The following is a 27,480-nucleotide window of genomic DNA, read 5'->3' as shown; positions in this document are numbered from 1 at the left end:
TTACTCCTATAAGCTCTCTTATTTCCTGGCATTCCTTCAGTGAGGCCAAACTATCTCAGAATGATATGTCTGGCTCCTCCAACTGATCTACGTTTTATTCACTTGTATTTGACATTCAGAATGTGATGAAGCAAAAGCATACTTCAAACAACAATAATAATGTAATCATAAATAATGAGATCAAGGTGAAGACAGTGAGGGAATGAACATAGTACAAATATATAAATGTAAAATGTAGACAACTTACCCCACAATCATTGGCACCATCTCCACACATGGCTACAATGTAGTTGATGGCCTGTAGCTCTTCAACAAGGTGTGCCTTCTGGTCTGGGGACATTCGTGCAAAGACAGTACCTCGGGCCACAATTCTTGGCACCAGGTCAGGGAAGTGCTGATATATCACAGACCAGGCCTTCCCGCTTATTGCCAGATGATACTTTGGATCGATGCTCACACACACATTCTTCTGTAACATTAGGAATATAAATATAACTCTCAATGAGAAATGTAGGGAGTGCAATCTGATGGAAAACCTTATGCACCCATTATCAACTGAATTTGTCCAATTCTATCTCTACACAATGTACTGTAAGCACATTTTACATACCAACAAATGCAGCATTTATTCCTCTCACATTATAACTCACAACACCTCTACAGACAACTGCACTTCATTCTAAAGACAACTCTCTTCCTTCACACAAAGCTAAATTCACTAGCTGCTACAAAAATACCATTCATTCAAAATATAAAATAAGATATGATGATTCCACCAGTCTCTGACTGCTCTTTAGGAAATAATACTATGATAGTATCTACAATGCAGCTTGTATTCATCACACAGTAGCAAAAAATGTATTATCAATGAAATACAGACCTCATTACTGGCAGGGTCTAGTGCATGGGCTGCCTCAAAAATAAGGGATGCAGGCTGGTCTTCAGTAGGAGGGGACGCTTTGGCTACAAGTATCCTGTCTGAAGTCCCCACCATATCACAGTCACGAGCCACACTTATAGCTGTCAGGATATTGTCACCTGTGGAGTATATCAAGACATCTCTTCATGAACACACAACTCTGAGGTACAGTATAGTTCAGTCATCTACTTTCCATTTTTTAACCAAACAAGGTGTATCCTAACTCTTAAACTTTTTAACTTCACCTCATGATATTCAACTGTCATCACAAAAGACAGTCAACAAGACATTAGCGCCAGCAACCACCCGTCAGTTGGCAGCTTCACCCCATCCTGAGCACACACTTTGCTCTACTTATATCATCACATCTCTTTCCTTTTGTGACTTTTCAAAGATACTTTCTTTAGGATGTTTTAAGTGTTCTTGTGTGTGTGTTCACCAGTTCCTACTTGTGTTGGTTTCTGAACACACTACTTTGTGCAGGTCTAGCCATAGTGGACCTAGATGCACATGAAGAACAGCCAAGGTGTTCTTGTAGTTCAGACAGAAAGTGGCTGAGTGGTAATGTTGATGGGTGTGAGAAAAGAAGGAAAGGAGTTTCTTCTGATCAGGTACAGCCTTCTTAAAATTATTTGATAGCAATCTCTGATCAGCCTTTCTTCCTTACAGTCTCTCAATTACTAAATCTTTCTCTTGTCAAGATCCATTACATTGTGACTAACATTGTGGGCAAACAGGTGGGAGAGCACAGAAGTACCACTCCCAACTGTGCCAAGCAGTTAGTCACCAATTCAAGAACTATGTGAGGTATCTTCAGAGCATGCGAGTTGTCAGATGTGATGTGTGTGATGAACCACTTCTGATGACTTCCCATGGTCCTACATTAAAAAATGGCACTTTGCTCTGTGGATATGTTGGGATGTTCATACTTTGTCAATTTCTTTTGTGATGAGTATACTCCATATATACTAAAGTGGTAAAGTGGTAAACACATAAAAAAAGGAAGAATATAAATACATCTTAACCCAAGTAATGAAAGCTCCAACAAAAAGCACAATAAATCCACACCAACATTATGCATGTGTAGAGGAGAAATGCAAGGTACAGACCTGTGACCATTACTGTCCTGATGTTTGCCTTGGCCAGCTGCCTTATCACTGGTGTTGTCTCTGGCTTGAGCATGTTCTGCAGCACCAGCAGCCCCACAAACACAAGGTCCTTTTCCACCTGTACAAGTAATACATGCAGTGTCACCATAAACTTTCCTATTTGCTTCTTTGTAACTATTATTGTCAACAGCATAATGATGTACGATGGATTACAGCACATAAGTACACTAGCCTGGGTGCGAGGTATTCTCTGTGCAGCATGCCAGGACAGCTTGGTCTGCAAGCGACGATGTGCCAAGGCAATGACTCGAAAGCCTTGTAGTGTGTATTTATTTAGGATGGTCCCAAAGTCATCAGGTACTGTGGGATACGAAATAGTAAGTCACTTTTACATTGCTATAATTCCTCTTACTATAACAGTAGATCCAGAAAATGAATGTCACTAGAAAAATTACAAACAAACTTCCCACTTGATAATACTCTCACTCTCTCTCTCTCTCTCTCTCTCTCTCTCTCTCTCTCTCTCTCTCATGAAACACAATCAAGGCACACTCACTCATCACACTGAAATTATTGCTGTCACTTAAGGGTAAAGAAAAAAAAATAATAATAATAATTTGTGGGCTTGGAATGGATTACTTCACCTCACATTTCTTAAAGGAAAAAATTTTTCACTATTTATATAAGATGCAATTCATACAGCCTCCTGGAATGGATTGTGTACAAATAGTGGGTTCCAATGTACAATGACTTTTTAGACAATTTTCTCCATTAATGAAATAAAAAGTAAGTTCATGAAAATGGTGATCATAAGTTCATAACTGAATAAAGACCTAAAAAAAAAAAAAAAAAAGTAGATAAATAAAACTATGTGAGAATGGTAGGCACAAACACATGAAGCCAGAATACTCACATGATTCTGACACACAAAGATTCATGATCACTTCTGGAGCACCCTTGACATAAAGGTCCATCTGCTGCTGCCCCAGGACCCGCACAATTACTGACATACGCTGGGTGCTGCTGCTGAATGGGAACTGACGCACAATTCCAATCTCATAAGGTACCTACAAATAAATAAAAAATGTTGAAGAAGCTGTCTGCAGTAAAAAAAAAGTTAATGAAACTCCTAGAAACATGAGTAGTTTGGGGAGAATTTAATAACTTTCCTATGGGATAACAAATAGTTTTCCTTATACAAATATACAGTCTTCCTGCAAATCCTGTGCTTGCTTTCTTCTTAAGATGTAAAACTAAACTCAAGGATTGTGAAACTCAGGATATTAAAAACACTGAAAAAATGTTCATTCATCCTGGCCTGTTAAGATACTGACATCCTTCCCCCCTTCACTTACTTTACTCCCTATCTCAAAATACATACAGTCCCCATAAAATGTAGTCAGATATCCTGGATGGAAAGTGAACGCAAAATAGTAGTTACACAATGCAACAGAAGTTTTGCTCAAGTTCTGGTACCTGGCAACTTGGGAGCATAGACCTGACTTCATTTAAGAGGAATGTTTCAAGACATTTGTCAGTCTTTTGGCTAACTCTATCAGACCTACATGGGGGCTGGCAATTATGTGAAACTTTTTTTTTTTTTTTTTTTTTTTGCTTCTTTGGTAATGGAAGACACTGGATGGATGTTAAGCTCCAGTCTTATGCTTGGCCTTGTCTTCCTTACCTCATCATCAAACCTGCAAACTTTATCTTTACATCCAGCATACGTCCCAAACCACTTACACAAAAAAGGGTCATATTCTACCCCCTAAAAGAAGATAAGTCATTACCTCTGAAATATTGGAACATGGTAGGATGACTGTACAAAGATTTCTTGCTGCTATATGCTACCTACCACCATATCAAGTGCCTGTCCATAAAACCTGCCTTGGAGTCAAGAGAAAGACTTCAAGGAGCACAGATAGACTCAAGACAATTACCTTGAAGAAAATGCATGTTTTAACAGTCAGACAACTGAAGGAAATGTATCCAGACCTCAAGAATGCATCAGAGATGATATAAGCATGGGGGCAAGAAGCCTTAGTACGTGAGAAATGACATCTCGGTCATGAGTAGGAAAGTGAGTGGAAGGACAGCAAAGGGTTACAACCTGCAAAGGCGTCTCCATCATGTTAGAATGACGAGGAGGATCCACATATGTCTCCTGATGGCTGGGCTTCACTATAGTGGGTGTTACTTGGTCATAGTTGGTGGACCCTGGTGCTGCCTCCTCCAAGGTCTGTCAAGTAATGTATGGAGAATATGTACATATATACATATGTGCATGCATCCAAACTCACATCCTGGTCAACATTTCCATACAGACCATAGATTTCAAGAACAAATCAGGTACAAAAGTGGTGCATGGAAAGAGAGTTTTACAATCAACACTCAAGCTTGCCTGATGGAAACAGCTAATGAGATGGGCACCACAGCACTGTTTTTGTCTTATATTGCTACAGCTAGATAAGCACACACAAAAACAAAAAAATATATATGTGGAAACAACCATTTGATGGGTGCTCATTAGCGTGCCCATGTGCAAGCGCCTGCGTGCACACACACACACACACACACACACACACACACACACACACACACACACACACACACAAAGATACCCAGAAAAAAATAGGATACAGATTACAAGAGAGAGAGAGAGAGAGAGAGAGAGAGAGAGAGAGAGAGAGAGAGAGAGAGAGAGAGAGAGAGAGAGAGAGAGAGAGAGAGAGAGAGAGAGAGAGAGAGAGAGAGAGAGAGAGAGAGAGAGAGAGAGAGAGAGAGAGAGAGAGAGAGAGAGCTGGTAACAGTGTTACAAAGAGCTGGACATGCTGTTAAAAGAAAATGGCAAATATATAATGTAGATACTCACATAAGGGTTTTGTGTGAGGAAACAGATACCTCTGCACATGATCACATTGTCATGCCATGCTCAATGAAGCCAAACACATGTTAAGTAAGCATAAGCAATAAAAAAAGCATTTGCATCTGTTTTGAAGTCCCCATAAATGTAACTTGTCTCCAAAGTGAAGCTATTTTCTTCTCATAAGGAGGCTCTAGAACTAGAATTAGACATAAAACTTAGAATGTAAATAGAAACCACATATTCACAATAACCAATTAAAATCTATACTTGGATATTAGTAGAAGCAACCATGTACAGCAAATGTAGACACAACAGAGTGATGAAATCTTGACTGTAGATGATGCAAGAAGTTTCAAAAAGTAATCAAGAATATCACCTTATTGGAGATGCTGCCTTGCCCCAAGTTGCCATCACCCTCCACAGTGCTATCACAGATGGAGACCCATGAGTGAGGAGATGCTGATAAGGCAGGTGCTGAGCTACTTGTGTCCACACCAGATGGCAGTGAAAAAGGCACAAGAGAAATGGGGAATGGTGCAGGAAGTTTACAGACAGGTGGTGGTTGTGGGAGGGAAGAGGGAGGGGGACGGACAATAGTGGGTATGAGGCTATCAAATCGATGTGTGTCTTCCTCATCAGGCTCCTCCAGCTCCTGAGGCACACAGATGTAAAAGATTAGTGTGCACCGTCCATAAGCTGCACCCGCAATAAGAGCCATATGAAATACACCACAATAAAAAAAAACTTAATCCAGCCACCATTTCTTAGTTGTGTGTTTATCAGAAGGTCTGTTAAATAGCCACCACCTCAGGATTTTATTAACCCATACAGCATTAGTATACACAATATATAACATACATCATGCCCTGCTGGTGAATTTGATAATTACTTTGCACTAATTTCACTCTCTCTCTTTCTCTCCCTGCATAGAAAGAGGAAATGGCGAGTTGAGATGCAGAAATATTATTTGTGTGAAAAAGTGCCATAATGGAGTGAAACTGACAAATTACAGAGCCAAATGTTATGTAATGTCAGCTCCATGCATTTACTGATATAAAGATGGCAGCACTTCACTCCTTGCCAATCCTGACCATATACCTAATTTCTCAGTACCAACACCTGGTAACCCAACACCAGGTGAAGGTTTCAGTTTTCCTTTGATTGGTCCATCTTTCTCAATCTCAAAAACTAAGCCTGTAGGCTCCACCCATTTAACCTTCCCCTTTTGGTCCATGTCCCATCTCTCCCTGTGATCAGAGCATCACCACTCTACCACCCTCCTGTGTGGTAGAGTTGTACCTAGTTGCAGTTTTACAGGGCCTGGGCTTCATGCTCATGTGGCCCCATTCCATATCTACACTTATCCAATCTTTCCTTAAAGCTATGTACACTTGTTGCAGACACTACTTCTTCGTTCAAACTGTTCCAGGTCTCAACACATCTTTGCAGGAAACTATACTTTTTAATATCTCTTACACATCTTCCCTTCCTCAGCTTCTTACTATGCGATCTTGTGCTTCAACTGGCATATTCTTCTCTCAGGATCAGATACTCATTGTCCACTTGGTCCATTCCATTGATCAATTTATAAACTTGTATGAGATCCCCTCTCTCCCTTCTCTGTTCCAATGTTGGAAGATCCATAGCCTTTAGTCTCTCCTCATATGTCATCCCTTCAAGTTCTGGGACCATTCTTGTAGCCATTTTTTGTAGTCTCTCCAGCTTCCTTATGTGTTTCTTTTTGTGAGGGGTCCACACTACTCCTGCATATTCCAATCTGGGTCTTATTATAGTACTTATCAGTTTCTTCATCATTTCTTTGTCCATGTAGTGAAATGCTATTCCAATATTCCTTAGCAAATTATATGTCTCTGAAAATTCTATCAATATGGCTTACCGGTTGATTATTTTCTTCCATCGTCACTCCCAAATCCTTTTCCTTTTTACTTTCTCCAGTTCTACTCCATCTCCCATCTTATAGATTCCCACTGGTCGTCTTTCACTCTTTCCCATTTCCATGACATGGCTTTTGTCCACATTGAATTCCATCTCCCACTTTTTACTCCATTCCCAGATCTTATTTAGGTCTTCTTGCAGTATTTCACAATCCTCTTTTTGCTTTATAACTCTGCACAGTTTCGCATCGTCCGCAAACAGATTTATGTAGCTGTTCACTCCTTCTGGCATGTCGTTTATATAAATGAGATAAAGTATTGGCACCAATACTGACCCCTGTGGCACTCCGCTTTCTACTGCTCTCCACTTGGACTTCATATCTTTGACTACCGTCCTTATTTCTCTCCCCCTCAAATAATTTTCCATCCATCTCAATGTGCTTCCTTTTAAACCACCCTTCTCCTCTAATTTCCACAGTAACCTTGCATGTGGCACTTTATCAAATGCCTTTTTAAATCCAAGTAAATACAATCAACCCATCCCTCTCTCTCTTGTACCCTGTCAACTATTCTAGAGTAGAAACTCAGTAAATTTGTTACACACGACCGACCTTTTCTAAAGCCAAATTGGCTATTTGATAATAATTTGTTGTCTTCAAGGAACTCGATCCATTGTTTCTTTATTACTCTTTCACACATCTTACATATTACACTAGTTAATGATACCGGTCTGTAATTTAGAGGTTCTTCCTTCCTTCCACTCTTATATATGGGAACCACCTCAGCTCTTTTCCATTCTACTGGTACTGTTCCATTTTCTATTGAGCATTTTATGATGTTGTGTATAGGTCTTGCTAGTTCTTCCCTACATTCTTTCAGTATTCTGCCTGAGACTTCATCCGGTCCCATTGCCTTTTCTTCATCCAGTTCCTTCATTAACTCTTTTATTTCAAGCTTGGTTACTTTAATCTCTTCCATATAGATGGTCTCTCTATTACCCTGTGGTCTTTCAAATTTGGATTCCTTAGTAAAGACCTCCTGGAACTTATTATTTAACAGTTCTGCCATACTTTTGGGGTCTTCCACCATCCCATTTTCTCCTTTTAACCTTTCTATTGTTTCTTTTTGTCTTATTTTTCCATTTATGAATCTGTAAAACAATTTTGGTTGCTCCTTGCATTTTTCGACTATGTCCTTTTCATAGATCCTCTCCTCTTCCTTCCTCACTTTAACATATTCATTTCTTGCTATCTTGAAGTTTACCTTATTTACTGCATTTCTATTTCTCCTCCACCTTTTCCATGCTCCATCTCTTTTCTCCTTTGCCCTGGCACACTTTGCATTAAACAAATCTTTCTTTCCTTCTTCCTTAGGTCTATATTTTGGGACATATTCCCTGACTCCTGTTTTGTATATTTCCAAAAATAAGTTATATTTCTCTTGCACCCCCTCAGAGTTTTCCGTCTCCTCCCAGTTAGCGTATTTGAAATAGTTCTTGAGATTCTCAATATCAGCCTTTCTGTAATTTAATCGGTCTCCTTTGAATGATTCATCTCTATCTTCTTTTCCCTCTTCTATATCCATTTCTAATATTATATGATCACTCTTTCCCAAAGGGCACTTATATCTTATACGAGTACGAGTATCATCATTCACTTGTATACCCCTTGTAAAAACCAGGTCTAACCTTGCTGGCTCATCGTTTCCTCTGAATCTTGTGTTTTCCTTTACTTTTTGATCCATCATATTATCTATCATTAGGTTTAGGAATCTTTCTCCCCAAGCTTCTTCCCCCATACCACTTTCACAATTTTCCCAGTCCACTTCTTTACAGTTGAAATCTCCTACTAATAACTTTTCTCCTTTCTGTAATGACTCTTGTTAGACTCCTTATAATGTCACCTATCATATCTTTATATTCTCGCTTGGTCCATGCATTCGTTTTTGGTGGCACATATGTTACAATGATTGTTAAGTCTTTTTTATTAATATGCATCTTAATATACAGTACTTCCACTTTTCCTTTTCCATATTCCACATGGTTTACCACCATCTCTTTCTTTGTCATTATCATGACTCCTCCTCCTCCTTTACCCCCTCTGTCTTTCCTCCATACGTTATATCTATTATCTATGCCTATTTTGATTGTCTCATTTAGTTTTGTTTCAGCCAGGCATACAATATCCGGTTTTTCTTTCCTTATGTAATCTTTTAGTTCTAATTTACTTGATAGAACCCCATCTATGTTCGTATACATCATTTTTAGTTTCTTGCCCTTATCACTTTTAGTTACACTTGGTCCACTGTTGCCTCTTCTCTCTTATATGTACCATTTTCTTATCCTGTCTCCTAGAATTCTTAAAACAAAAAATGCCTTTTTTTCCTTCTCTGACCTTTCATTATTTTTTTCCCTTACTGTTGCCACCAATTCGTTGTATCTCTTCTTTTCTTCCTCATTCTTATTTTTTTCTTATATATATATATATATATATATATATATATATATATATATATATATATATATATATATATATATATATATATATATATATATCCTTGCAGCCTTCTGTTGTTCTATATAATATCTCTTCTGTTGCTGCTTGTGATCTTAGTAGTATCATAATTGGTCTTGTTCCATCTTGATAAGGTCCCATTCTGTGAATTTCCTCCACTTCCTCCTCTAGGTTCTGCCTATCTTCATCATTTAGATTTTTTAGTAGGTCTTTAACTGACTTCATTTTCTCCTTTTCCCTTCTTGGTCTATATTTTACATTTTTTTCTTTTAGTCCAAAGATAATTACACTTTTTTTTCTGCAATTTCCCTTACTAGGTTTTCCTTTTCCTTAAGGACTCCAATCATTTTGTTTGCCATGTTCTCGTCTCTTTCTTTTAGTTGTTCTTGAATCACCTCCTGTAAGTTATCTTTGTCTTTCTTATCTTGTACTGCCTGTACTTCTTTTTTAATCACGTCATGTACTCTTTCCTCTTCTTTGCTAACTAGATCTTTCAGGTCCTCTTTTTCTTTCTCTACTTTACCAAGTTCTTCATCCATCTGTTTCTTATATTTGGCTAGTTCTTTTCTCAGTTCCACATTCTCTACTCTTAACCTAGCTTCACTTTCTTCCACTTTTTTTATCCTGTCTTTCAAGTTCAGAAATTCTTTCTCCTGTTCATCATTCTCTTTACTTCTCATACTTTCTCTTATCCAGTTGTCTAATTTTTTCTCCAAAGTTAAAACTCGCCTATGGAGGGCGGTACTTGTCTCATCAAATCCTCTGAATCTAGCTTCTTCCTCATCGTCATCATCATCCTTTTCTTGTACTCCTTTCCTATTCTCATACCTGCTTATGGGTGTAAGTTCTTTCTTACTCATGGTGCCTTTCAATGTAGTTTCTGGAGACTATTGCCACACAAGTCACGCATTTGCCCAAGCCTCTGTAAAGACACAACCTTTGGTATTTGGATCAGCTGATTGCAGGGAGCGTTGGTCCGCCCGTCCTACCTTGACCTTGTCTCGACCGTGTGTGTGTGTGTGAGTTTTCCGAGGCTGAGGTGCCCACCACCATCCTGTCCATGACTTGAGGCTCATCAGCAAGTTTGCTTGGACGGCACCAAATCTCTGCATCTCCAGCAACTTACCACCAAGCAAAGAGACTGGGCTGTGCCTGTTCTCCACCTAACAACCTTATGCTGCTTTGCCACAGCAGGTCTCATTCCTGACCCTGCTGGAAATGCTTTCTTAGGCAGCACTCATTGCTATAAAGAAGAAGCAAATTAACTCTAACCCAGTGCCTCAGGGAGTATCTATCATTGCTGAAGAAAGCATTTCCAGCAGGATTGGGAATGAGGTCTGCTGCTGCAAAGTGGCATAAGGCTGTTAAGGCAAAGAGGAGGCACAGCCCAGCCTCAGCTGTTTGCTTGGTGCTAAGTTGCTGGAAGTGCAGAGGTCTGATGCTGTCCTAAAAACCAATTGATGAGCCATAAGGCATGGACTGTATGGCGGCAAGCACTTCAACCTCAGCAAACTCACACATACACACACACACACAAAGGAGGGTGGTGGAGTGGTGACACTCTGATCATTGGAAAGGGACAGGACATAGACCAGAAGGGGAAGGTCAAGTGGGTGGAGCCTATAAAGGCTTAGTTTTGAGGAGGTTTACTCAATCAAAGAAAAACTGAAGCCTTCACCTGGTGTGGGGCTACCAGGTGTTGCTTCAGAGAAATTATATTGCCAGGATCGGCAAGAAGTCAAGTGCTGGCATCTGTATATATTAGGTCCTCCAAGAAAAAGATTAGAGTAAAGGCGGCAGCATCATAATGATCCAAGCTTTCCACCACACACTTGAATGGAGGCATTTATATGATGCTAATGCCTGATGTGCAAAAGTGTGCCACAAATACATGTGGCACTAATGCTGCATGGGTTACAGCTTATGTGTACGCTGCTTACAAAGGCTTCCCTGTGTTGACAAAAAGATGCATTTCTCTTCCTCAAAACAAGGGTATATACACAAGTCAATTCATAAAAACCCATACCGCTTTCATAGCATTCAAGGCATTACAATATATATACAATGAAATAATATGCAAAATTTAAAACATCTCATAAATAATGGAAGCCTTAATATTTCAGATGAAAAACTACATTAACCATCACTGAATCAAATCAATATATATATATATATATATATATATATATATATATATATATATATATATATATATATATATATATATATATATATACGTATATATATCTTCAGGCCATTAAAAAGTATAATTTATTAGCAATCGTCATGAAAACACAAACAAGGCAAAATGTTTCTTACCCACTTAGTGGCTTCAAACATCTTCACATCAAGTGGGTCCCCCGTCAGAGAACCATGGAGGTAGGTGAGGGAATGACAGGTAGCCATGGCAGCCATCAGCTGGGATGAATATTCAATAGTAGACACATCCATCACAGGGGACCCCAGATGGACTCCTTTGGCCTCCAACACACCCCACACCTCCAAACCATCCTCTGTCAAGGTTCCTGTCTGACAAACAATTGGATCACCTTAATCAAAACATCTAATGGATCAGTACAATTTGGTTTTACCACAGATGTGATTTGAATTGTACTGTAAATTGCAAACTGTGAGTGTTTTTGGTGGATAAACTGAGCTTTAATGAATATGAATTAGTGTCTCAAAAGTTCTGACATTAATCATACGCTTATCAAGGTAAATAAAAAATGTAAACAGTGGCTTGAGAGGAGAAACATGAAAATACACACCTTATCAAAGCACACCAACTTGATTTTGCCTGAAACATTGATTCTAGGTGGGGATATGCAGAATATTGCCTTCTTCTTGAGCCTACTCTGGGCATAGTATGTCCCCACTGTCATGGCAGCAGGCAGGGCAGGCGGCACCACGATGGTCACAATGTCAAGTGTGCGAACCAGAGTCTTGACAAAGCCCTCCTGTGCAGACATTAATTCTTTCACAATTATCCATGACACTGACCAGTTCTCTCTTTGTAACAAATCCAGAAATTATCTAAGCAATGTATACATCTTATAATCAATATTACAATTTTTTTTCAGGATTGTCAATAACTTGAATAACTTTTGTCTTTGTGATAATTACTTATCTTTACTGAAGGTGAAAGACCAATAAATCTGGCCTTAATAATCAGTTCAGAGCATTTCTTGATCCAGTACATTTGACCTCACTTGGAGTAATTATCATTCAGGCAGGTGATTCATAAATATAAAGACTAATATTACTTACCTCATGAACTATGTAGATGTATATGGAGTAGGACATGCCAATAGATGCAATGAAGAAAAGAAAGAGTATAAATTTCATTGCATCTTTGTAAAACTTGAAGTCCAAGGGTCGAGGGTAGAGAATTGAGCGTACCAGCTCCCCTTTAGCTGTGTTAAAGCCTGTTCGTACTACAACAGCAAGAACCTGCAAAATCATCACATTCACTTCACACGCAATTCAAGATCAATGTACTTTTGTTGCAATAAATGCATGTACAAATTAAATATGAGAAAAAAAAAAAGCTAAATTAGGCCCACTGTTCACACAGTTAGTGCGGCAGTTAGACAAGTAATCTAAACAACTATCACACGCTGTACCAAAAACTCTAGCTTAATGCAGCTAATAGGGAGCACCTTCATAGTCTACATTACACCATCTCTGCACTAAAACCTCTCAAGACTGTTGATGGTCATGGCAAAGGAGCTGTCATGATATCTAGGCATGAACAACTCGTCTAAGACATTCTTCAGTTCCTCAAAGTAAGAAGTACAGATATGAAGGAAATTCACATGAAATCAGGTAATTGCGAAGCTGGCCTGCTGGAACCAAACACGGGTCTTTAGCCTGCTTAAGAAAACTAAGCAATAATCCTGACAGTGTTTGAGGATGGTTTGGTAATTAAAGGTAAACATAAGGGTGGAAGGCAAAAGCCATACCTGTATGTGCCCTAGGTGCTCATTTTGGTCTCACTGGCACTACCTGGGGGCACTGAGACAATAAGAAAGCTGAATTTTCAGTCTACATTCCCTTAATTTTCCCAACTACTAATTTATTGACCAACTTAAAGGAAGGATAAGTAACTAAGTGAGCTGTCCACTGACTGTCCCGACCTTAGTCCAACCTGGTGTGTGCAGATTCAAAGCCAGGCAGACCAGCAACTGCATACTGGTCAATGAGAATATGTTCATTCATTAGACGTTATTCAGGAGAAGACAGAGTGAAGTCTGATGCTAAAATGTTATAGTACTTAGAATGCCAAAATTCGTTCCTCCTGTACAAAATATAGAGCCTAATGTGGACCTGAACTCAGTATTATATATCTAGGAGGAAGTAAATACTAAACAGACATCCTTATCTATACCCACACCCACACCCACACCCAAACCCACACACACACACAAACTGACCTGTGCACTGCCATAATACCTCGTCTGGATGACTGATGTGCCACAGAAGAGCGTGTGTCGCTTGTGTTGCTCAGCTGAGTACACTTCAGTCTCTTCTGACACAGTGATAGGAGTCTTGGTGACTGGCACACTTTCCTGCAAAAAACGTTCTTATTTTTAGGAGCCATTTATATATTGGGATGAATAGAGGCCAAGTAAAAGCTTCAAAAGAAAATTAAAAATTATTACATTCCTACTTTCACAAAGGCCTGGGCCTATACAAAAGTAAATCATACAGCTTACACTATCAGAAACTATGTATCTACAAGTTTCTTTGAATAAAAAGATTCTAGTAAGATACCTTTTCAAAAATGGTTATCAGGTATTGATAACCTTTCAAAATAGGAAAATCAGCAAATAAAATATCATACACCCATTACTCTTGAAAAACGAGTCAGACCTACAGATATACTCTCCTTACCTGTCAGCATGCTCTCATTGACAATAGCGGTGCCAGAAATAAGGACGGCATCACATGGCATTGTGCAACCCTCAGGAGGCACCACCACCACATCACCGGGCACCAGCTCCTTGCTGTCCACCGTCACCTCCTCTGTCAGACAAGTCACTCATTACCTTCTGTGTATGGGTCTCTATATATTTCTTTAACATATTGATGATTTGCTAAATGATTACTTGAAAAATCAAAATATAACCACAACTTCAAATTTCTCAATGCTGAACTCAAACAATAACATGAACACTGTATGTTATATTAACTTGGTGGAGAACATTTTGTTTCAGGTCCTCAAAAATGTGTGAAGAGAGAACCATATGAGATCCACTTCAAGATTTATTTTTTCATGCATTAAAGAAACAAGTCAAGAGTGCATGAAATGTGAAAAAAGTCTGTTGAGTTGCTGCTTCATGAAAAGTAAGACATGAAAAAAAAATTACAAAATGGATACCACCTTAATACTGTAAAAGTCTCAATACCTTCTCTTGAAAAATGTTGTAGTCATAGGAAAATATATATAAATGTATGTATGTATGTATGTATGTATATATATATATATATATATATATATATATATATATATATATATATATATATATATATATATATATATATATATATATATATATATATATATATATACATACAGTATATACACTATGCACCAATGAACTGTTCGTGGCTCCACAACAGATCACTTCCGCGAGGGCCTCAAGATCATTTCCTCTAGTATGGCACCGTAGTGATTTATGTGAGTTATCATGCATCTGGGAACATGTTTAAAGTACAAGCAGTCCAATGAAACCATTGATGGACTGTCAGTTGATATTTGTCAGTTATTAGTAAAACATTCGGAAAAGTATCGCCTCATTTTCCACCTGTAATTTGAGCAGACACGCCCTGACACAACTCACCTTTTCTTCATAATGGGAGGCAAGAAAGACTTAACAAAGGACCAGATAAAAGTCATTGTGTCTTTACACAAGGCAGAGAGACCAGTGAAAGAAATAGCCAGGATTGTGGGTGTTACAAGATGTGTGCAAAAGTGGATACGAAAGTTTCATATGGAAGGCGGGGTGGCAACGCCAGAACAGAAAAAGAGGCCTGGGCGAGGAAGTAAAACTTCATCACGCACAATAAATGTTGTGAAGCGTCAGGTGGATGCTTGTCCTCAAATCACACTGAGGGAATTAAAAGAGCAAAACCCTCAGCTGCTCGGGCAAGTGTCTGTGAGGACGGTACAACGCTGCCTGCATGATGACCTTGAGTTCCGCAGACGCCGCGCTCTCAAGAAGCCACTCACCACCCCTAGGCAACAAGAGCTTAGGGTTGCATTTGCCACTAAATATCTCCAGTGGGATATGGCAAAATGGCACCAAGTGTTATGGAGCGACGAAGCTGTCTTCACGGTGTCCTGCAACAGTGGCAAGCATGTGTACCGGCGACCAGAGAGTGACCCACTTGACACAAAATTTATATTTAAGACTGAAAAGCACCCTGATTCAGTAATGGTGTGGGCCTGCTTCAGGTATCATGGTGTAGGAAATTTAGTGTTTTTGCCAAGAAATGAAAACATGAATCAGAATAATTATTTGGAACTTTTATGTGATTTTTTGCCCGGGTCTTTTGAAATGTGCAACGCTACTGTGTTCATGCAGGATGGAGCTCCATGTCACAGAGCAAAATCCATCCTGACTTGGCTTCAGGACTGCCAGATTGACTTTTTGGAGGACTGGCCACCCAATTCCCCTGATCTGAACCCTATTGAAAACATCTGGTCCATCATGAAGAGGCGCATGCAGAGGAGGGATATCTCTGACATAACGAAGCTGCGGATGGCCATTAGGCAGGAATGGCATAATCTAAATCAAATAACCCTCAATAACCTGGCTGAATCTCTACCTTCACAGCTTCTAAAGTGTATAAGAAGGAGAGGAAAGCCCATCAATTACTAGTTTCTACGTAAGTATTATAGTACTTTTGTTTTCTCCATTCTAAGTGCATTCTATCACCTGTGGTGTCACGGCGAACAATTCATTGGCACGTAGTGTATATATATATGTATATATCTATATATATATATATATATATATATATATATATATATATATATATATATATATATAATTATGAATGAAAAGGGCTTGACCATGGGGCTCTAACAAACATCTTACTGTGTTATATTCATAGACGTATTTGATGCAAAGACACACAGTATCACAAATCTACCTGAAGTCTTTTCAGATGTGATCCGCAACACTGATACACTGCTGACATTTGAAGCCTCAACCATATCATGGAGAGACTGGCTTTGCTGAAATAATATAGTTGAGTGAGTTAGCTACACAAAATATGCTGCACTACCCCCCCACACACACAGATCATTCATAACAGTTGTGATGATGCTAAGAATTGAATAGGCAGTACTGTAGTGATTTGATAAGTCATACTAGGACATGCATGTAAGAAAACATGAGAGCTTACAAAACAATTGGAATGAAATTGGTGCCACGTATAATATAATCGTTATGTCAAAAGAGACTATAAATAAAGACAATTATATAGAAATTGAGAGAGAAATTTTACATGGATATAAAGCAGCTCCTGACAAGTTATCATATGAAGACAAGATGAAATGAAGGTATCAGCTGACTTAAACTATGTTAAATTCAGTTTTACAAACACAAGTATGAATGTATGTGGTGGTGAGGAGAGCAAGTAACATATCATGACATTGTTAGGTAAATGCAGATTACAGAGAGAACAATACGAATGAAGTTTACTTACTTTGCGTGTTTCATACAAGGATATCGCAACAGACAACAAGGATATGAAGAAGATGCAGCTGGCATAGAGGTAGTAGTTATCAAAGGACCACAACAAGATGGAACAAACTTGAAAGACGTAGAATGGGTTGAGAACTTCCGTTAGCAGAAGACTTGAATACGATCTTACTTCTACACTTATCACATTAAAGCCGTACAGCTGCTGCCTGTAAACCAACAAGACCTTCCTTCATCTCTCAAGGTTTAGCTCATAATGTTACACTGCTGGCAAGTAACACATCAGTACTATGAAAACACAGATTAAAAATATCTTATTGTGACTTTTAAGATACAGGATCTGTATCAAATTAATTAATGTTTATAAGAACAATCCATCTTACAAGTTTTGGTCTTGCTTTGTTCCAAAGGTATAGCACTAAACTTAAGGATCATGAAACTCACGAGTATTGAAAACACTAAAATTTTTTTTTTATCTTAACCTCTCTTCCATCACTGACTGTCTTCAGCCTCTTTCAAACTGCATCAATACTGGATGTCTTACTATTTTCTACTGCTGCTAACTATTCTTTTTATCTTGTTAACTGCATGCCTCCCTTCCTCCTGTGGCCTCACTACACAAAACTTTCATCATTCTCCCACTCTTATTTTGCCCACCTCTGCCATGCAAGAGTTAACCACTGTTCTCAATCATTCATTCCTTTCTCTGATAAAGGATTACCTTTGCATTTCTTCTTCAACAGTAAACCCTCTGAAGTCATTGAGAAGTGAACTAATCAAAGTATTCTGGTCAAAACCTCCGAGGCGCAGAAAGGTCAGCTTCTCCGGCACCCACACATACTTGACGTGTTGATATATGAAGTAACGCATCACCCTGAAATGTACCAAATAAATCTATATTGATATGAATATTGCTTATTTCTTTGAGGACAAAAATATATTTCACTGTTTGATTCTGGTGATGTTTTCTGGATCTGTTCTCTGAAGTATTTCCAGTAGAAGCTGGAACTTAATATTCAATAGTTGCTTAACATTTCCTTCATACTAGATTAGAGGTTTGGTATGACATTGTCTTCCATCATATTAGAGAGCAAGGTTATCCAGAACCAGATGTAATTCTAATCAGTCTCAAACCAATTAAATAGAAAAGTGATCTTTGATGCCAGACATTTGATAGTCTGCCAGTATTACATTTACAAGCCCCAACTAACTTAAAGCTAATGACAAACAGTCACTGTTGATTTGCTAACTAAAAAACAATATGCAAAATGCTGGTACCCACATTCACCATATTACAGCCGTATTATTTAAACCAGAAACAACGGATCCATTACTGAAGATTATTAAGGGTAATGGCGAGAGAACCAAACCATAAGAAAGGTATTATTAATTAGAGAGGATGCCAAGACCATTATAAATTTAATGAACAAGTAACTCTGCCCAACCATCTTTTCTGTTATTCATGCAGAAAAAAATGTCAGTACACTCACTGCATAACAATGTCTGCAAAGGGAGTCATCCTTAAATTCTATAACCAAATCCTAATAATATACTGTACATCATACATTTATTAAATAAATAAAGTTACACCATATTACGGTGCTGTAGTAATTAACATAGAAAGTATGAGATGCAGATGCAAGTATTCATAGGCAATGTCACCCACCTTTGTGGAGCATCAGTGAGGTGAGTGGAATCTGAGGCTCCATTGAGAGTGGCACCAGATTTTACTCTGGCTCTGTGACATGTAACCACATACTGTTTGGGGAAGCCAGAGCCTACATCTTCAACATGCACAGTCTCAACATGTGTCTTCCCATCTCTGTCCTGTTGTAATGTAAGAAAATTGACATTAAAATACTCTTTTCCATTCATTTCTGTCCACCTAAAAAATTGAAAACCAAAGAGCAAATGTTACAATCAAATCAATTCAATACATTGAAGAAAATATAAAGTAAATTGACATATAAAACATAATCTGGCACAGCAAATCACAATGAGAAATTTCCGTGGCATAGAAATCATTACTATCTTGTCACATCACACACCAATCTCCACACATACACAAGACAACACTGATGGACCTGCACTGTATTGCACAGTTACATCCTAAATGTGCATTACCTGTTGGGTCAGGTGAACATATGACTAAGTGTGAAAGAAAACTAAACAATAGGCTCTCTGCCAACTTGAATTGGATTTCAGTCACTTGATTGTGAGTCAAGTCTGCTAAGTAGATACACTAAAAAAACTTATATATAATAAACCATACATGTTAAATAAAATCTTAAGATTTTCTAAAAAAAAGAATTGATCATATCAAAAAAAGCTTGATACCAGCCTAGATGAATGAAACACAACATGCAGAACAGAATAGATAATACAACAGTAGAACAAAAAAAATTATATATGTAGAATGTATGTAATTTAAAAACCAAATCTATGAATAATTCACTCACTTCATTACACAACACATGTTATTTAGCACAAACAGCCTTACCACAAGAATTAAAGATTCTGCCTCAACAAGAGCACATTTTCTGGTTGTCCAGGCGAGTCTCCACTCTGGCCGCCAATATGTGACCAAGTACAGAGAGCCCAACGTCAAAACAGACACCAGATGAAAGAAGAAGGTCTGGCAGGGAGACGACCGGTACCCATGCAGAGTCAGCTCCTCCTCCGTGCCGGGCTGCAGCACAGCCTGGTGCTGGGACAGCCCCCCGGGATCTTCTCCCAGCCGGTCGTACGACATGGCGGCCACTGTAAACACAACAGTAAAGTTCGTGTCACAAAATATTAATGGGTTTGATATCTTAATGATGGTGAGTGTTTTGATCATTAGACAAAGGATCATGGGACATTTCTTTAATAATAATCACTTCAACTTTATTTACATCTTTCCTTTTTGTAAGAGGGGAAAGCTGGCCAAGGGCAACATAAGTTGAACAAAGAAAGTCCCACTAAGTTGTCAGTCCCCATGCAGGTCCGAGAGTGAATTTACCTAAACAAGGGGATAATTATCTTGAAAGCTTCCTCTTAAATGAAGCCAAGTTACAAGAAGTTAGAAACAGAGAAACAAGTAGGGAGTTCCATAGTCTACCAGAGAATGGTATGAATGATTAATGGTCCCCTCCCAAGAAGGGGACTCCAAGGCTAGTCTTTGAGTCACAATTTAAAAATTTTGTGAATTTACCTAGTTGTAGTTTTACAGGGCCTGGGCTTTATGCTCGTGTGGTCCCGTCTCCATATCTACACTTATCAAATTTTTCTTTAAAACTATGTACACTCTTTGCTGATACCACTTCCTCACTCAAACTGTTCCAAGTCTCAACACATCTTTGCGGGAAACTAAATTTTTTAACATCTCTCAGACATCGTCCCTTCCTTAGTTTCTTACTATGCGATCTTGTGCTTCTAAAGTCATATTCTTCTCTCAGGATCAGTTTCTCATTATCCACTTCATCCATTCCGTTAATCAATTTATAAACTTGTATCAGATCCCCTCTCTCTCTTCTCTGCTCCAAGGTTGGTAGATCCATTGCCTTTAGTCTCTCCTCATATGCCATGTGTGTGTGTGTGTGTGTGTGTGTGTGTGTGTGTGTGTGTAATTCACCTTGGTCATCTGCTGGTCACCCAGCCAGTCTTTCCTATTACAGAGTGAGTTCAGAGCTCATAGACCGATCTTCGGATAGGACTAAGACCACAACACACTCCACACACCGGGAAAGCGAGGCCACAACCCCTCGAGTTACATCCCATACCTATTTACTGCTAGGTGAACAGGGGCCACACATTAAGAGGCTTGCCCATTTGCCTCGCCACTTCCCGGGACTCGAACCCGGCCCTCTCGATTGTGAGTTGAGCGTGCTAACCACTACACTACGCGGTTTACTGTTTGATCTGCTGCAGTCTCTGACGAGACAGCCAGACGTTACCCTACGGAACGAGCTCAGAGCTCATTATTTCCGATCTTCGGATAGGCCTGAGACCAGGCACACACCACACACCAGGATAACCAGGTCACAACTCCTCGATTTACATCCCGTACCTACTCACTGCTAGGTGAACAGGGGCTATACGTGAAAGGAAACACACCCAAATATCTCCACCCGGCCGGGGAATCGAACCCCGGTCCTCTGGCTTGTGAAGCCAGCGCTCTGACCACTGAGCTACCAGGCCGTGTGTGTGTATTTACCCATTTGTGTATTACAGGGCCCGAGCTAAGCTCTCTGTCTCCTGCCTCCTTGGCCACTCCTGTCATATCTCTCTTTCATCTGATTGACACACACTGCGTCAACGACATCACTGCTCAGTTTATTCCACTTATCAATACTACGATGTGGGAAACTGTACTTTCTCATGTCATTTAGACAGATGTCTTTTATTAGTTTTTTTCCATGTCCTCGGAGATTACTTGTAGTCACCTTTATCAACTCTCTGTCCAATATGTCAATCTTGTTCACCAATTTATACATAGTTATCATGTCTCCCCTTGTTCTTCTCTCTTCTAATGTGGTCAGCCCCAATTCCCTCAGCCTTTCCTCATAGTCTAACTACCTGAGTCCTGGTACCATCCTTGTTGCCAGCCTCTGTACCCTTTCCACCTTCTTCACATTTTTCTTCATATGCAGTGACCAGACGCAAGCTGCATATTCTAACTGGGGTCTTATTAAAGTGCATAGTATCTTCTTCATCATTCCTTCATCTAGGTAGTGGAATGCAAGACCAATATTTTGAAGCATGTTATATGTTTTCCAAAATATCTTGTTAATGTGTTTCTCCGGTGACAAAGTGTTTTGCACGGTTACTCCTAGGTCTTTCTCCTCATTGGTCTCTTCAATTTTCTCATCACCCAGCCTGTAATCCCTCTTGTTTATATTAAATTCCATCATTCCATGTGTGTGTGTGTGTGTGTGTGTGTGTGTGTGTGTGTGTGTGTGTGTGTGTGTGTGTGTGTGTGTGTGTGTGTGTGTGTGTGTATTTACCTATTTGTGATTTACAGGGCCCGAGCTTAGCTCTTTATGTCCTGTCTTTGTCCACATTTATCAAGTTTGTCCTTCATCTGATTGACACTCGTTGCACACATCACCTCTCTACTCAATTTGTTCCATTTGTCAATGCCATATGGGAAGCTATACTTCTTGACATCTCCCATACAACTGTCCTTTTGTATTTTCTTTGGGTGTCCTCTCAGTTGATTGTTGGGAGATATCCTTATCAAGTCTTCTCTATCTAGGATATCCATTCCATTTACTATTTCATACATTGTTATCATATCTCCCCTCTCTCTTCTTTCTTCTAACGTGGGTAAATCCAGTTTTTTTAATCTCTCCTCGTACACCACCTCCTTAAAACCTGGTATCATCCTCGTTCCCAACCACTGCACTCTTTCTAGTTTCTTCACGTGTTTCTCCATGTGTGGTGACCATATCACCACTGCATATTCCAAGTGAGGTCTAATTAAGGTGTGTGTGTGGGTGTATGTGGGTGTGTATGTGGGTGTGTGTGTGGGTGTGTAGTAAGTTTCAAGTGAAGGAGTGTTGTCTCTAGAGGGCAGGCCATGACTGTCCCCTTGGGTTGTGAGACACAAAGGGAGACGTTCTGTGAGTTCACAATTACCTTTGATGGCACCCCCCTGAACTGGTCCAGATTAGACATACCTGAGAGTAAATCAATATTTTGGCACATGTTCTACTCCTCCATTGCTACAAGTGTTTTGCAATGTGCTCATGAAATAATCATTGCTTAAATACAGTAATCACTCTCTCACTGCTTAATTACAGTACCTAATCACTCCCTCACTCACTCACATACTCTCTCTCTCTCTCTCTCTCTCACACACACACACACACACACACACACACACACACACACACACACACACAGTGATATTAGGCAAGGGTAACCAAAAAAAGTTAGCCTTAATAATAACTTAAATTTTGCAATGCTGCAAGAGATACTTATTTACAATGTCTCTGACATTTCATATTATGCAAGCATTATTCAGATGAGTCTCCACTGTGGCCAACAGTTGATAACTGAGCACAGAGAACTCAAGTGTCAACGCAGACAAGAGATGGAAGAAAAGAATTAAAAAGAAAAAAAAAAGCATAGCATTTCAATGAACAATTAATGAATTAGTATGGGTGGAAGAAAGGGCATTCCCTCACTAACTGCCTCATTTAGAATCACATGATTCAGTATGTACAGTGAATAACATGGAGCAAATGAAAATATGTATATCATACATTAGGTTTCAAATTAAGTAGATACTAAAGGAAACACACAAAACATAATTTTGTTCATACTACAGCAACACTCTTTACACATGAAGAAAGAGATCAATATTTAAAACTAGTAAATCACCACCAACCACATCCCCAATAACAGCAAGCCTGGGGGCCTTGAGGGATTTATTTATTTTTTTTTTTTGGTGAGGATGGGGAAAAAAATACCATTTTTGGCAATAAAAAAATAATAACCAAGGGGAAGAATTCCATAATTTAGGAAAAAAAAAAAAAAAAGGTAATCGCCAAGGGAAGAATTCGATCATTTTTGCAAAATTTTTTAAAGCCCTCCCCCCCTAAGTCATTTTTGCAAAATATTTCCCACCGATTCGCTACATTAATGGTCGAATCCGCTACATTTTGAGAAAACCAGAGGTACTAAATTAAATGCAACATTATAACCAAGCCGTGGGGACAGCGCTCGATCAGTTACTTTAGCCAAACTTAATCTAACCAATTTTTAAAACCAACACTATAACCTCGTTATAACCCCATTATTTACCAAACCCTAACCTAACATAATTTTAACACATATATAAAATATAGTGAAGTATTAGCAAGGCTGGTCACCAATAATAACAACGCTCACCACAGCCAATACCTCCTAACTGCCAACGTGGTGCCGTGCTGCATCCCTTCAAGGAAATCACAAAATGTCTGGTATCTGGTATTACTCACAATTTTGAGAAACAAAATCAACCCATGATGCACACACAAGTCGAACAAGTCTCCTGCGTTTCTAATGTAGTGGTGATAAAACTCAAAAAACCTGAAATCACAGTCAGAGCAATGGGCATCCATGGTGACGCAGCTTAGCAAATGGTAGACGGTACTGGTAGTCTGGTCACTCGGGTGGAAACTGACGAGGTTCCAGTGCTTCCATGAGTTGATGAAATCTTACTATAGATTTTTGTCGATTTTACCCTAGATTGTCGAAGTAAAAAGTGTCACTTATTCGCAGGTAACATCGTTAAATGGGAGAGATTGTAGGCACCAATCGAGAAGTTATCAACACCCTCCTTCTCCACCTCCTCTCAAATAACCACCAATACCACCACAGTGGAACAATGTAACATCATCACCCTCATCACCAGCATTACCATCATCAACATCACTGGCATCATCATCAACGGGCTCATTATCATCCTCATCACCCAGCACACTGTCACCAACCGACATGTCAACACCCACCGGACATGCCACACACATACGAAGCTCGCCTCATCAAGCGCACACGCCACATAACACACAACTCCAGACAACACACACAGCAGCATGACCCTCGTCATAACAATATATATAAAACAAATTACCTTATAGAATGGAAATGAAGTTATTCCTTATGATTATGGGAAGAGGCCACCTTCACGTAGATTCCAGCTGGTATAGTTTTAAAATAGCACTAAAGCCACTACTGCGGCTGTTCTGTGTGGACTTGTCCTCGCAATTGACTGACTCTGTGTGTGAACTGTGATCTAACCGTCCGAACGTCCAAAACGTGTACGCGTAGTAGACGGGTGAGTGGAGACTGGGGAGAAAGGGGAAGGGTTGCGGGGGTGAAGGGATGATACAAGTCACGGGGATGATTGTGTACATAAATCGAACATGAAAGAAAACCAGCCTGCCATCAGACTGCTCCATTCCAAGCACACCTATCCATAGGACGCCAGATTACCCTAAAATTACCCTAGTTTATACATTACCCTAAACACTATCCTAAGAAGGGTCCAATTACCCTAGTTTAGGGTATTTTACCCTAAAATGGAAGCCCTGCGAGGTTCACCGACACCCCTCTCAAGAGAAACAAATGCAATGCATGGCGGGCTCTCACTGGACGCCCTGTAATCCAACGTCCTTGATTGGTTTTGCCGTGATACGCTAAGTAACTACCGGCATGGCGGGCTCTCATTGGGCGCTATAGTGACATGTGATTTATAGACACCACAACTCCCACAGGACCCACAATGCCCTGCTCAAGTAAACACCCACAAGAAGGGGAGGAAGATTGAGGAAAACTGCTCGCTAGATTGTTTCTGACGCGATTTTAATTTTTTTTTTTCAAAGCATCACTACACGTCCATAAAAACCTTCAGCCTGAAAAAAAAAACTTCATAAACGTGAAGTAGTGAGTATATTAGCACAACATGTAGTAGTCGCGTCATGTGCTACTGAGAAGGACCGACAGCTAGCATTAACCGAAAAAAGACGAATCAACATTATAAGCAAAAGTTGTCTTCATCATATTGATATCCTATCATAATATATATGTATATAGTACCATGTACTATATAAAGCGATTCCTTTAATATATTTTCTTTTATATATGCTTCAATGTGGAGACTTTTCAAATAGCTTAAAAAAAAGTTATGTAAATTTGCTTAAAAACAAAAGGCATACATGTATCCAAACAGTGACATCGTCATTACACCTTTGTATCTATCTCTACGTTTGCATGATGGAATTGACGATTTGACTGGTAGCAGACTCATGAGAGACACAGTGGGCATGAGAGAGGAGACCGAGCGGCGAGCGGGCGGACTGACTAAAAAGATTTCCCTCTCTAAATTGTCTTTTCCTGATCTAAATATTTAGTTTTATCATGAAGGCACATTTATCAACGTCTAGTAAAACTGCCAATGTGTGCAACTGCAAACATCACATTAGAATATGATTAGGACGAAGCTTCGGCTTGGCAGTCTATGCTATTTTCAGTAATTGCTTATTTATTTTCAAATGTATCTTTAGTGGCCAATAAACCTTTACTTACTTACCTTCCCTCTGTATGTTTGCCAGTGTCAAGCTGGATTATCATTACTATTATCATCATCAATGGAAACAGAGAGAGAGAGAGAGAGAGAGAGAGAGAGAGAGAGAGAGAGAGAGAGAGAGAGAGAGAGAGAGAGAGAGAGAGAGATTCATGAGGTTTAATGTTTCATCACTGACATCATAATTATCATTCTTAGAGACAATACCAATCTCATACCAATCGAACATTTTCCTTTGAAGCCGCAATGTTATGGTTTGTCTCTTAATTACTACGTACTGTTCTGATCTACATTCTTTAAAACAGTTAAAACTATCACAATCTCCTGTAAGCTCCGTCTCTTTTAACCCCTTCAATACCATGACGCATTTTCATATTCATTTTGTTTACTATTTAGCGATTTTATACAGCTTCAAAAACTTATATGGGGATTAAAATAGTGAAGATCCTGGCCATTAATGTCATGACACCCATAGACCCTTCCTAATGTAAATAAAATCGTTTAATCACATCCAAATTCATGGTAATAAGCTTCCCGGTACTGAATGAGTTAATGGCTCCTAAAAGGCACAAATTATGCAATCCCACTCACTACGATATGGTGAAAAGAGCTGAGGTAGCGGCCGCCTTGTCCCGCTCCTTCACTTGGACTAAAACACTTTCAAGGTCACTACGGCCATGTCACGTTTCTACGATCTGTATTAAAAAATGTTCTAGTTTTCTCACCATAACTGTTTTCCAAGGCCACGGAGATGACTAGAGGCGTTTCCAAGAGTGTTTCTACAGTTAATAATGCAGAAATCTTTCTAATCTGCCTCTGTAACCATAAAAACACCTTAAATAACTAGTGCAAATTGAAAATAAAGCCTTTTGAAGTAATGTTGGTGATGCAGAGAAGTGTTTGAGAATACAAGCCTAACAAACCCGACATGCTCAACCTATGATTCCAAACAGTGTCACGAAACCTTAATCCATATCCTGCTGTCTCGGAGGTTGCCCAGCATGCATCATTGCACCCTCGCTTTATGACCAACGACGACTCAAATTTCGTTGGTCGCGTCATCAGCATTGAGACAGTGTACAGTATTGACACAATTTCGGCACACGTTCGTTCAGGTCTCATTGAGTTGAGGTTGTCCACAGCCGATAACTCGTTTCAGCAATAATAATAATAATAATAATAATAATAATAATAATAATAATAATAATAATAATAATAATAACAATAATAATAACAACAACAATAATAATAACTATAATAATAATAGTAATGATGATGATGATAATAATAATAATAATAATAATATAACAATATGATGATGATGAGGAGGAGGAGAAGGAGAAGGAATCGTGATCTTGAAGTTTTTCCATAAGGACTGTTTTCAAGTGTCACATGATACGCAGAGATCTTAAGG

General features: G+C 39.1%; 1 protein-coding gene across 10 annotated transcripts in view; it reads right to left on the bottom strand.

The window, feature by feature from the left end:
* LOC123520552 (polyamine-transporting ATPase 13A3-like) overlaps window positions 1–27,480 on the bottom strand; it is a 43,418-nt gene that overhangs the window by 5,792 nt on the left and 10,146 nt on the right. For 4 of the 10 annotated variants that reach the window (XM_045282915.1, XM_045282914.1, XM_045282922.1 and 1 more), the window contains 17 exons: window positions 19,515–19,774; window positions 18,681–18,841; window positions 17,736–17,888; window positions 17,019–17,223; window positions 16,461–16,545; window positions 14,195–14,327; window positions 13,736–13,871; window positions 12,570–12,752; window positions 12,071–12,259; window positions 11,622–11,831; window positions 5,271–5,546; window positions 4,139–4,267; window positions 2,942–3,095; window positions 2,261–2,388; window positions 2,029–2,146; window positions 881–1,038; window positions 248–469 (listed from right to left, as the gene is read on the bottom strand). In XM_045282915.1, the coding sequence (XP_045138850.1) occupies window positions 248–469; window positions 881–1,038; window positions 2,029–2,146; window positions 2,261–2,388; window positions 2,942–3,095; window positions 4,139–4,267; window positions 5,271–5,546; window positions 11,622–11,831; window positions 12,071–12,259; window positions 12,570–12,752; window positions 13,736–13,871; window positions 14,195–14,327; window positions 16,461–16,545; window positions 17,019–17,223; window positions 17,736–17,888; window positions 18,681–18,841; window positions 19,515–19,774 (2,900 nt within the window). Of the gene's footprint in view, window positions 1–247; window positions 470–880; window positions 1,039–2,028; window positions 2,147–2,260; window positions 2,389–2,941; window positions 3,096–4,138; window positions 4,268–5,270; window positions 5,547–11,621; window positions 11,832–12,070; window positions 12,260–12,569; window positions 12,753–13,735; window positions 13,872–14,194; window positions 14,328–16,460; window positions 16,546–17,018; window positions 17,224–17,735; window positions 17,889–18,680; window positions 18,842–19,514; window positions 19,775–23,979; window positions 24,002–24,080; window positions 24,118–24,202; window positions 24,225–24,401; window positions 24,496–24,614; window positions 24,813–27,480 lie in introns of those variants that run through there. The other 6 variants (XM_045282919.1, XM_045282913.1, XM_045282918.1 and 3 more) reach the window with 6 other exon arrangements.

This window comes from Portunus trituberculatus, chromosome 47 (genome assembly GCF_017591435.1).
Source record: "Portunus trituberculatus isolate SZX2019 chromosome 47, ASM1759143v1, whole genome shotgun sequence".
NCBI lineage: Eukaryota > Metazoa > Arthropoda > Malacostraca > Decapoda > Portunidae > Portunus > Portunus trituberculatus.
The sequence above is the reverse complement of the archived record's forward strand: the minus strand, read 5'-3'. Positions and strand labels throughout refer to the sequence as shown.